General features: G+C 37.4%; 2 protein-coding genes across 3 annotated transcripts; one reads left to right on the top strand and one right to left on the bottom strand.

Moving 5' to 3' along the window:
• Positions 426 to 6,271, top strand: LOC109848169 (pumilio homolog 12-like). Its single transcript, XM_020417542.1, has 6 exons — positions 426 to 921; positions 1,409 to 2,872; positions 3,412 to 3,574; positions 4,470 to 4,633; positions 4,740 to 4,998; positions 5,386 to 6,271. The coding sequence occupies exons 2-6, from the start codon at positions 1,449 to 1,451 to the stop codon at positions 5,491 to 5,493; spliced, it is 2,118 nt and encodes a 705-aa protein (XP_020273131.1). The 5' UTR covers positions 426 to 921; positions 1,409 to 1,448; the 3' UTR covers positions 5,494 to 6,271.
• LOC109848170 (ADP-glucose phosphorylase) lies at positions 5,990 to 10,505 on the bottom strand. 2 transcript variants are annotated; one of them, XM_020417544.1, is made up of 4 exons: positions 9,815 to 10,505; positions 8,497 to 8,602; positions 8,312 to 8,385; positions 5,990 to 6,760 (listed from the first exon to the last, which is right to left on the bottom strand). In XM_020417544.1, the coding sequence occupies exons 1-4, from the start codon at positions 10,283 to 10,285 to the stop codon at positions 6,497 to 6,499; spliced, it is 915 nt and encodes a 304-aa protein (XP_020273133.1). In that variant the 5' UTR covers positions 10,286 to 10,505; the 3' UTR covers positions 5,990 to 6,496. The 2 variants fall into 2 exon arrangements, with proteins under 2 accessions (XP_020273133.1, XP_020273132.1); XM_020417543.1 differs by having other exon boundaries at positions 8,312 to 8,602; positions 9,815 to 10,430.

Genomic DNA, 11,825 nt, shown 5'->3' with positions numbered 1-11,825 from the left:
TGAAAATATTAACTTGCAATATAGTGAGTAAGTTATATTGCTCAATGACGAATGGAAACATACAAGTCAAATTGACAAAGAGCCTTAAAAGTAACTAACAATCTATTTGCAATTTAATTATACGACTGATCACCCAAGCAAATAAATTAAGTATAAGTATGAACACGAAATCAAAAGATAAATACAGTAACCAAATGATCCAATTAATCCTAAATAGATGGACAAGCGCCCCAAAAACAAGGCAAAAGTTAAGGAGTTGGTTCTTGCTTGCATAAACACTCAATTACACAAATGCCCCCACTCCGACAGACCCACCCACCCAAAAAAAAAAAAGAATGAAAGTGATTTTTTTTTTTTCTCCTTACAAAACCAATATATAAATTAGAGGGCAGATGGCTTACTCTCGAAGCCTCTCCGAACCCAAACCAAAATCCAACCAAACCCAAAATCTCAACCCCCACAAAAATCCCATGCATGCATGCATGCAATTGCATGATATGCTCCTCGCATGACATAATAGATATCATCTCAACCAACACAGTATATTATATGACCAAATTAACTCTTTATACGTTAGGAAACAAACTCCTAATTAAGATCAGTAGAGAGAGAGAGGAAAAAAGTTGCAGCTCTAGAGAGAGAGAGAAGCAAAGAGAAGAAAGACAGAGAATGGCCTGCTGTCCTTTTTGAATGGAAACTCTCTCTCTCTCTCTCTCTCTCTCTCTCTCTCTCTCTCTCCAATCTTTTCCTCTTCAATTTCTTCCTTGTTTCATCTCGACCCTCATCAATCTCTCCACTCACTCACACAGAATTTCCCAAAATTAGCATCTCCTGAAATCTCATAAAGTTTCAGTCTTTGCATTAAAGGTCGCACCTTTGTTCTTCCTTTCCCCTTCAACGCCTTGGGTTGTCTCGTCGGCGGTGAGTTCTATCATCGTCATCCATCGGCGTTCTTTTGGTTTCTAGATTTGATGCAATTGTTTCTGCAGAAATTTTTATGGGTGTTTTTGCTGAATTATTATTTGTTGTTCTTCTGGGTTTTCTGTTTTGGAGAGAATTGAGATGCATACGGTTTTATTTGGGGATAGTCGGGGTCCAGCGTCTATGCGATTTGGGTGCGTGTGATTGGGGTTTTTGCGGTTTAGTTTGATCCTTTGATGTCTCTTAGTAATCCAATTTTGGTGGTTTTTTGTTTGGATTTAGAGTATCAAGCATATGTTCTTTTGTTTGGTCCTCGGATGCTGATGAGTCACTGTCCTTAATTTTTTTGGTTGGGTCATCAACTGCGCGCTTTTTATTTATAAGAAAATTTTCATATGATGCTTTATGTTCTCCAATTTTCTTTTCTTTTTCTGCATTTGACTGTTGAATTGATAGTTTTATGATCTTTTGTCCTTGATATCTGCAGCCCGTAGATCTGCATTGTTGAATGAACTGGCTTTTAAAGCATGGGAGGAGGAAGAACAACTGAGTATGATGAATTTGAGATGCTTCTTGGAGAAATCCCAAGTGCGACATTAGATCCTATTCCTGTTGATCCCTCGTCGGTTTTAGAATCAATTTCAATCGACGAGAAGAACAAATCACCTTATCCTTCGAGCAAGTTCACAAACTTGTACGATTCTACTCAATCTGCGGAAATTGAAGGAAACACGGGTTTGTTTGGTGGCTTGAGCTTACCTGAAATCTCAGTTGATTGGAAGCTTAGAAGTAGTACTGGTCAAGATGCACATTGCTTTAATGGTGAACAAGATGAACTGAACTTGGCATTTGATAAGATGGGCTTCAAGGACAGTGTAGTAGCAAAACTAACCAATCCTTCATTTGTTAAACTTGCTCATGCCTCTCCAAATAATAGTTCCTTGAACAGTTCACAGGCTCTTTGTGGCTCAGATAATATAGAAATGTCCATTTCATCGTTGCATCAACATTTAAATGGAATCAATATTGATACTCGAAGCAATTTGAATTTTCCCGTGAATAACGGACTTGAATTGAAGAAGCAACAGCCAGAGAAGATATCAAGTGATTTAAGGGCTATGACTATAAATCCCAAAGTGCATGCATACCAGCAGCAGTTCTTTGATTCACGAGCTGCAACTTTTATGCCCCCTCGGTGTCTTGGCCAATCTTTAACATGGAATAATTTGGAGGAAGAAAGGTTTTATAGATTGCAGCAGCAGTATTTATACCAACATCAGCTTCACAAGCACAGACCAGTGATGTTTCAATATGGAAAGAATATGAACTCAGCTATTAAGCCTTTAAGTGATCCAAACTTGTATTGGAATGATAATGTTGTTTGTAGTGGCCTCCAGCAATACCATCCTCAGAGTTCATTCAGAAGAGTTGAGGGCGGAGAAGTTCCTTGCAGAAGCCAGTTTGATAGTGACGAAAATTTATCTGAGCATCAAGTTTCGGACAAAGTTGGGAAACAATATGTTCCTGAAAAAATTTTGACACGGACACATGGCGTGAATTCACTGAGATCTCTTACATCCAACTCCTTTATGAACTATGAATACTTGAAGTTGGATGGTGAAAGCTCACGAAGTTCCTCTCCTGATAGTTTAGATTCAATTCATCCTAACAGTTCCATAGATGAAGTTATTGGAAGAATTTACTCTTTGGCAAAAGACCAATATGGTTGCCGTTTCTTGCAGAGAAAATTGATAGATGGTAGTTTGGAAGATGTTAATATCATTTTCTTTGAGATTATTGATCACATTGTGGAGCTCGTGGTTGATCCTTTTGGGAACTATCTTATACAAAAGTTGCTTGAGGTCTGTAGTGAGGATCAAAGAATGCAGATAATCGATGCCATTACGAGAGAGAAGAAAACGCTTCTTAGGATCTCCAGTAGCATGCATGGGTAAGTGTCTTTTTGCATCATAGCATAAACAAAGACACCTCCTGTATTATGAGAGTATGGTCACTTCTATTAGCACGCACACCCCTAAACTCCCCAGATGGTTATTATTTTCCCATTAGATCGGGTTGTCATGTTGCAACACCCCTATAATATAGGGTGTACCCCTGCAATTAACCGTAATAAAGGTTTGGGTTAATTGCACATAGACCCCTGTAATATTGCCCTCCGGAAGTTATTAACCGCGCAGTTTGATTTTGGCAGATAGGGCCCTTGGGTGAAATATTTTATGGCCCGTTTTACCCTGGGCGAATATTACCAGATGGTGAAATTAGTGAGTATATGAGTTAAAAAGTCAAACTAATTTCATTCCGGGGTCTATCTGCCAAAAATCAAAATGCAGGATTAAATAGTTCCAGAGGGCGACAGTGCAAGGCGTTTGTGTGCGATTAACCCTAAAAGTTCTTATGCAATTAACCCTGGCTAAAAGTTCTTACAATTTCTCATAATTGGCTATTGATTGTATTTGCCACCAAATGCAGAACCCGTGTCGTTCAAAAAGTGATAAAAACTCTCCAAACCACAGAGCAAATGTACATGGTTGTCTCCTCTCTGAAGTGTGGTATAATTTCTTTGATGAAGGACATCAATGGAAATCATGTTGCACAGCACTGCTTGCAATACTTTTCGCCTGAACAGAATGAGGTAGGCTTTAATTGTACAATATAGAACTCAACACGAAAAGTTACATCTTTTGTTTTGTCCCTAAATCCAGTTTGTGCTGTTTTACCTTCCGAAACTATCATATAATGCTTGTGTACACTTTTTCTTGTCCTGAAAAAGCATGCCCAAGAATGACAACTCAGATTTGTAATGACAACGGTTTACACATAGAACCTCAACTTGAAACTGAAGTACATTAATCTATAAAGAGATGACTATTTGGATAGAATAATTTTTAAAAAAGCTTATGAATATCAAGGCTGAATGGTTCATAAGCGTAAAGCTTCAAGCATAATATGTAAATGCTAGGAATTTCCTTGAGGCAAAAAGACGGATAAAAAACGTAACTGCTCCAACTGGATATCATATTAAATTTTGGTAAACTTACATCTGATGTTATACTCCCAAGTGTATCCAGACTTTCAAAGAAATATCGTGAAATTCATGTGTTCTCATGTTCAATACTTAATCATGACGTTCTAAAGATGAAATCAGGGACTTCAGAAACCCAACTTAATTGGTGCTATTTTTTCCAGATCTTCTAGGACTTTTATCTGTAGTCTTGCAGGTACTGATTTTTTTCTTTTCTTTTCTTTTTTTTCTTTTTTTTTTTTTTTGCACTTTGCTTACTGAACTATTACATAACATTTGCCAAGTCAAGGAATGTATCAGTGCTTACTCTCATCAGGTGATCACAAATTGCTAATAACTACATTATACTTATTTTTGAACTTCTATTGCCGTGTAAAATTACCATTTGTGGGTTAATTTTTAGGCTCAGATGGCAGATAGTATTCCCCAGTGCAGTAGAACATTAAACACATAGGAATTTACATTTCTTGACCCTTACTGAAAATGCACCTTTCTTCATTTACAGTTCCTTTTTGATGCTGCAATTTCTCATTGTGTTGAAATTGCGACGGATCGTCAAGGTTGTTGTGTGCTTCAAAAGTGTGTGCAGTATTCATATGGTGATCAGAGAACCAGGCTAATGTCTGAGATATCTTCTTTTTCACTTGTTCTTTCTCAAGATCCTTTTGGGTAAATATTCGGCCTTCCACTTAAATTTTTTCATATTGGAATCTTTTTTTATCCCTTTTAGTTTCTGTCACTGTGCTTCTGGGTTTAATACTGGCAAATCTTGCAGAAATTATGTAGTGCAATATATCCTTGATCAAAAGGTACTATGGGTAATTACTGCTATAATGGACCAACTAGAAGGCAACTATGGCATTCTGTCGACACAAAAGCATAGCAGCAATGTGGTGGAAAAATGCTTAAAACTTGCAGAAGAGAAATATCGTGCTAAAATTATTAGCGAATTGATGAACTCTCCTCAATTCCTCCAAATACTACAAGATGCTTATGGAAATTATGTCATTCAGTCAGCTCTCAAGTTATGCAGGGTATAATACTCGTATCATTTAATCGGCATATTTTTTTTTGGGCTACTTGTGGATAGATCACCTCCTGTAGTATCGTTGTTTTGAACTTACTTCCCCTTGTAGTTTCAATTTAGCAGGAGACATCGGGGGTGATTATTATTTTTTAACTCTTGTACCCTCAGGTATACTCGCTAATTTTACCCAGGGGTAATATCTGCCAAATTTTCACTTAGGTAAAAGGGTCAGAAAGGCTTCACCTTGGAGGACCATCTGCAAAAATGAAAATACCAGGGTAGAAAGTTCAAAACAATGATACTAAAGGGTGTCTGTGCCATTAACCCTATTATTTTTGCAATACTATCTCATTATCTTTATTTTCTTTTCTTTCCCTTTTTTAAAAAAATTCAGGGAGCTCTTTATGCTACTCTTGTGGAGGCTATCAAGCCTCATGTGTCTGCACTCCGGAATCATCCATACGGGAAGAAAGTCTTATTGAATACCAGTCTGAAGAAATAATGATGTATTAAATCAGTTTCACATTGTTGCAGCAGTAGTTGAAGCTCGTATCATTTGCGCGAGAAAGTTAGTTTTGGAAGATTTGCCGGAGGAAGGTAAAGTACACGTCAGTAAAGAAAGAAGCACAATGTATGTGTTTGTAGAGCAAAAGCTGTTGCAGAAAAATGTATAGTTGTCTGCAGAGTTAGCTGCTGGATATATCATGGTTTTTTTTCCCTCCCCATTTCTGCAAAAAGAATTTCACGATTGCTGCTGTATTTGCTTATAGATCTCAGTGACCCTCAAAAGGATGGTTTGTGCTTTAGAGTTTAAACTCCCCACTTTGAGCTTTTCTCTTGTTACTACTTTTGTACATACGGCCATAATTTCAGGTTTGTACTCAACTCAGCAACAGAATAAAAAAAGCTGCACCCACAAATGATAGCTACTTCACGGTATCCCTTTAGTTATGCCTAATGAATAGATGATAGCTTTCATCCTTGAGCAAAGTAAATTCTTTCAGAAGATATCATTTTCACTCTTTTATTTATGGCAACAAGAACTAATGATATTACAACAAGACGATGTCGTCGCATCAAGGCTTATTAAAGCAGAATCCTGTATTATCTCAGGGAAGACAAATCTTTTTATTTTCAACACAAGTATACATCGTCGTCTCAGGAAGATAATCTTTTTCCTTTTTAATCCTCTCCAAGGAAGATAATCTTTTTTCCTTTTTAATCCTTTCCAAGGCAACTATAAATTGCCATGGGTCTGGAGAGCAATTCCACAGGATAATTCTCTCATTATTCTTAAAAGCTTCGAAGACTGCAAGAACAACTGCAGAAAAGGTTGTGCTTCAAAGACGTTTCCAACAAACATTATTCCCCTCAATGATGTGAGCTTTTTTCTTTTACTTTATTCTCTGAATGGGATATACCTATACAACACAAAGAAAGAAGGTTCTATCACCTTCACTATTGCGAACAATCAACTTCTGTCAAGATATTTGCATCTATTACTTTCACCGCTGCGAACAATCAACTTCCCTCAAGATATTTGCAGCATCCTCTGGAAATACTGGATTAATATAGCATCCACTGCCCATTTCAAATCCCCCGGTAACACCCAACTGAGGAACAATCTGAAGGAACCAGTGAGCGCAAGGTAAGTGATCGGACGGTAATTCAAATGGCGCAGTGTGGATCATGAAGTTGTATGGTGGGTCATTCAACTGACTCGACATCTTAAGAAGCATTAGCTTTAACAAACCACCGAAATCTACAACCTGTCCGCAAACATCCAACAGTTCAAAGTATGAGGCATGCAAGCATATGATATGACAGTGGAAATTATGCATGTATCTATGTGCATGGTAAAAAGTGGGAGCAGCAGTGGCAGCTCATCCGATTAAAAATGCCTACACCAAATTAGACTAGTGATATGACTTCTCATGATAGTCACATCGGAGCATGTGGACCACACCACTCCTGTTTGTAGATAGTTTTGCTAAATGAGGTGGCAACTCATACTCATGCGTGCACGCATGCATGCATACATACATATAGTGTATAATATCATAATGTATCAGAGGTTAGTATGACCTTATGTGCCATGGCTATGGGGCATGCAGCAAAACAAAGCCATCTCGAGCATAATCTTTCCAGTAGTATATTAGCATAACAAAACATGTATTCTCCTTTGCAGAAATTAGTTTGATGTAAGATATGGGTGTTGTTTGTGCGTGATGGTATTTCATGATTGTGTATCAAGTAAGTAAATTCCTAAGATCATAATTGGTGTCAGGACACAGAAAGCTGGAAATGAGAAAGGGTGAGGTAAGAAGATCAAGATAGCTAGCAAGCTAGTATAGACAAGAGGGTGTGTCCATTAGGCGGTATATTAAATTAATCCTTAAGACCTTTTCTTTAACAGACACCAGGCGACAACTGCATTCAGGCTCCATGAAAATCTTAAAAAGGTCAATGTGCAACCGAAGGGAAATTTTAATGAAACTAAGGCTCCAATATCAACTTAGCAGACTTTGTTTTACGTTGAAATTAGAGTAAAAACAAATAGATCAAGTGATCAACAGATTACTATACCCCATCTTAAGAACTTGTGAAATATTTCCCCCTAAATAGGATATCGAACTAGAGAGATTTAGGTTGCAGACTAGGGTTTTAGAAGAAGGGAGAGGGGGAATGGGGAGAAAGCTGAAAGGGAAATGAGAAAGGAAGAAAAAAGAAACAATTGATCTGGATAAGATTCAGTAACTTAATGATCAGGGTTTCACATTTTCAATTGAATTTCACACCCAACATTGCTTCGTAAAACATGTAACACAACAAGTAATGTTTCTCCTCTTTGATACTGAATATTCATAAAATTTCATTCCAAGGACTCTACTACATGTAAATAGGGTTGCTGTTGACACTTTGAACAAAATATTCTTAACTCAAACTATGCCAAATAAACTGAACAAAACCAAATAAATGATAATTAATCAAGAGTCAAACACTACTTACTAACTATAATAATTGTACTAGCAATGAAAAATTACAAAACCAATTTTGCTTTGAGATGAGGTTATGTCTGACTTGCTTCATCTGCAATTCTACATGGTTTGATATTGAACTCAAGAAGTCATTTTGTATCACCACTTGACGCTTGACAAAATGTTCTTAATTTTCCCATATCTACTAGTATACTAATACCCAACTAGTTCTAATAATGTATTAACATCGATGACTGTCTCAGGAGTGAGCAAATAGTAGATAGCTACAATGGATTAACAACAGAAGTAATAGTGTAATCATATAGTGAAGGAAAAAATTACCTTCTCTTCATCTATATCATGGAAATACGATGTGTGATCTCGAGGAACAATCCAAATCTCAAAAGGATATGTAGCTGCAAAAGGAACAATGGAAAAGAAATGTGTTGACTTATTAATCAAAATATCCTTGGATAGAGCCTCGCACAAGCCACACTTCCCAGTTCGATCATAGTACTCCTTCATACTTTTAAGCCGAGAAGAGACTGATGGAGGAACTATTGGAAGACCAATCATCTGGCTGTGTGAATGAGTCAATGATGCTCCCGCAGATGCACCATGATTCTTAAACACCTATTATGCATTAAAAAGGGAAAAAAGGAAAAAGAAAAAGAACTCGGCTTAAATATATGAACCTCATACAAAATAAAACTAAAAGCGTTAACTGACCATGGACAAATCTCAACAAGTAGATTAAAAGGCCACCAAGGTTATTCATTGTAAATAACACAATTTAACCACCTTAAATCCTTAATTATCTTATAAATAACAGAAAGTTTACCCCATGTCATCTCCCTCTTTCTTGCAAATGTAATTTGGTAAAATAAAAAAAAGCTTGATTTCTTTATTTCTATTGCACCTAGAGTACACTAATAAGTGATGCAGTTAACTTGGAAGTCCAAAAAATTCCTTCAATGGGGAGTTGATAGAAGCTTATTTCTTGCATCTCATAATAGAAATGATCCAATTCCAATAGCAACTCATACTAGCACAGTTAGGGGTTGTTTGGTAGATTGCAATTGTAAAATGTAGCATGTAGGAAATTATGCATGCTACGTTTGTTGCAGGAAATAAACCTCAAATTTACTGTTTGGATATCTACATTTTTTGTGGTCAGCATATTTCCAAATCTAACTCTAATGTTTGGTTAGTTGCAAACTTGTTAGATTTTTGTTGTTGTTGTTGTTGTAGGGAATGCATATTCATTGTAGTCAGTGTTTGTTTTTCAGCAAATGTAAAATGATCTGCATTTTTCGAGTTGGAATTCACTAATTTGATGACGTGGAATTAATTTTTTTATAAAATATTTTTCAAGGCAAACTTAACATTTGTTGCAGCCAGTTTGTCTGCAGCGCAACTTTTTTTAACAAAATGTAAATCAAATTACCATAAACAATTACCTTGTTGGAAACCAAATATTACAAATAGAAATTTGTAGCAACATTTACCGCTGTATGTCTATTTCATGTTGAACCAAACAGCCCTTAAAGTTGAGATGTAGAATCCAATTCATCTAACCGGTTATTAGACCAAATAGATCAGTTAAATAACACATAATATGCAGAACCAAATCATATAATATTACTTTCAATAACAAGAAACGAAGCAGGGAAATTAGATGTCTGAAATCTTAATGTATTTAGAAGTATTTCTAATGGTTCCAAAACAGTTCATCAATAAATCTAAGTACATTAACGTTAACTCAGAATATAATTAACCATAATCAACCATCTAACCCGCAGAAATTAGAAGAAGAAAAAAATCAAACTGCACAATTTGCATTACCTGCACGTACTTAACGGATCCAACCCGCTTCAGCTGCAAGATCCGCTCTTTATACGCCCTGACCACCTCCCCCACCTCCGCCTCCGACAAATCCGGCAAATGAACCGAATGCGTCGTGCTCTCAATCACCACATCATGAAACCCGAAACCCGCAACCACGCACCCTTTCGGATCCAGTCTCTCCGGATCCGATATTATCCCCTCGTCTCTTTTCAGCGCCGGATAAAGATTCTCAATGACTCTCACCTTCCAATTGCTAGAACCCTTCGGAAATCGAAAGATCTCTGGAGCGCACTCGCTCTCGTGGCCAATACAAAAGGGGCAAGAACTAGGGTTAGGGTTTTTAGGGTTAGGGTTTGAGTGAGATTTGAAGTCGGAGGGGCGGCGAGATCGGGCCGGAGAGAAGATGACCCATCGGTTGAAGATGGAGTCCCGCCGGAGCTCAGGGGATCGAGAGGAGGAAGACGACATGGCTTGCTTTTTTTGAGATTTTTTTTTTTTTTTTTGGAGGTGGGGGCGGGGATTTTTGCTAATTTTGGCTCGATTTGGAAAAAAAAATTTCCGCGGTCGCGGGGGCAAATGAAACGTGTGAACTGCGTGAAATGGACGCAGCAGGCGGAGTTGAATCGAGGATGGGCTGAATATTAAATTGTTAACCGCTTTTGGACAAGAATGTGATTATGGCTACAGTGAGACTGCAGTGGATAATGGGGAGAATTATGGGGAGATCCTTCTGAGTGACGGGCAATTATTTTAATGTACCGGGTGGGGAAGTTGGGGACGATGGGGTGAGATATGGGCTCTAGATCTTTAACACGTTTCAGACGAGTTTGTGTGGTGAGTACCGAAATTTATTGGTGAGATTGGATCCCACCTGACAATATTTTTACCAAGAGGGTGCAATTTTCTGCGGTAAAAAAAGATATCATGCTCTCTTTGCTTGCATAAATATCGCGGTCCTTTCTTTCCTTTTCTTTTTCTATTATTGCTTGATCCTTGATTTTTTTTTTATTAAGGGGTTGTTTGGTTCGTTTCCTAGATATAGGGAAATGCATTTCTATGTACAAAAACACAAGTTTTGAGTTTTCTAAATTTTTCCAAGAAATAGATTGTTTCGCTTTGGTTCGTACAAAAAAATGGTGAAAAACCAATGTATTTATTTTTCTTGTGTTTGGTTCGCATGGAAAAAAAGAGAAAACTTTTGTTTATATGGTAAAAGCTGACGTGACTGTAGTTTTCGTCGATTTCACGAGGTTGATGAAGGAATTGGGGAAGAGAAAAAAATCTGATGTGGCGGCGATTTTCACCGAGTTTCCTTTCTTCAACTCTAGCGAACCAAAGATGGGAAAAAACCGACGGAAAGCTTATATCCTACATGGCCACGAAAAATCTGATGTGAAAGCGGTGTAAAACTTTTCCACCGAGTTAAAAAAACGAACCAAACAGCCCCTAAGAATATTGATATCTTCCAAGTATAAAAGGAGAGAGTTTTTCCTAGAATTGATAAGAAGTTGTGAATCCTTAATCGAAGAGTGGAGTGTTTAGCTCTCTTCAATTCCTAGTAATTAATAGTCATTATTGGAAGGAAAGCCAATCAATATATGGAATTTAGCAGCATTATTCTCGACTACATAATTCGGAGAAAAAAATTAATATATTAAGATTATGTAACATATTAACCTATTAAGTGCATAATTATCAAGGATAAAATTGGAACCAAGTGTACGGCTCAACGACAACAATAACAGTAATAAGCTTGCCCTAATAATAAACATAATAGTATATATCACCTCTCCCTGATTTTCAAATTAAAAGCTAGTCATCCTCTATTGACCATATCCTATAGGGTGACACTAGGGGTACATCCCCAACCACACCTCCAACCGCATCCCCTCTCTCATTTGCTACAGTGCACCGGGCCCCACATGTGATTTTAAATGTGCCCCGACCACACCTCCAACCACATCCCCTCTCTCATTTACTACAGTGCACCGGGCCCCACATGGGATTT

This window comes from Asparagus officinalis, chromosome 7 (genome assembly GCF_001876935.1).
Source record: "Asparagus officinalis chromosome 7, Aspof.V1, whole genome shotgun sequence".
NCBI classification, from domain to species: domain Eukaryota; kingdom Viridiplantae; phylum Streptophyta; class Magnoliopsida; order Asparagales; family Asparagaceae; genus Asparagus; species Asparagus officinalis.
The sequence above is the reverse complement of the archived record's forward strand: the minus strand, read 5'-3'. Positions and strand labels throughout refer to the sequence as shown.

Coding starts and splice junctions, on each gene's coding strand:
- LOC109848170 (XM_020417543.1), bottom strand. CDS start 10,285: ATGTCGTCTTCCTCCTCTCGATCCCCTGAGCTCCGGCGGGACTCCATC. Junction 8,603..9,814: donor GATCCGTTAAGTACGTGCAG/GTAATGCAAATT, acceptor AATGCATAATAG/GTGTTTAAGAATCATGGTGC. Junction 6,761..8,311: donor ATGATATAGATGAAGAGAAG/GTAATTTTTTCC, acceptor GTTTGCGGACAG/GTTGTAGATTTCGGTGGTTT.
- LOC109848169 (XM_020417542.1), top strand. CDS start 1,449: ATGGGAGGAGGAAGAACAACTGAGTATGATGAATTTGAGATGCTTCTT. Junction 3,575..4,469: donor TTTCGCCTGAACAGAATGAG/GTAGGCTTTAAT, acceptor CTTCATTTACAG/TTCCTTTTTGATGCTGCAAT. Junction 4,999..5,385: donor CAGCTCTCAAGTTATGCAGG/GTATAATACTCG, acceptor AAAAAAATTCAG/GGAGCTCTTTATGCTACTCT.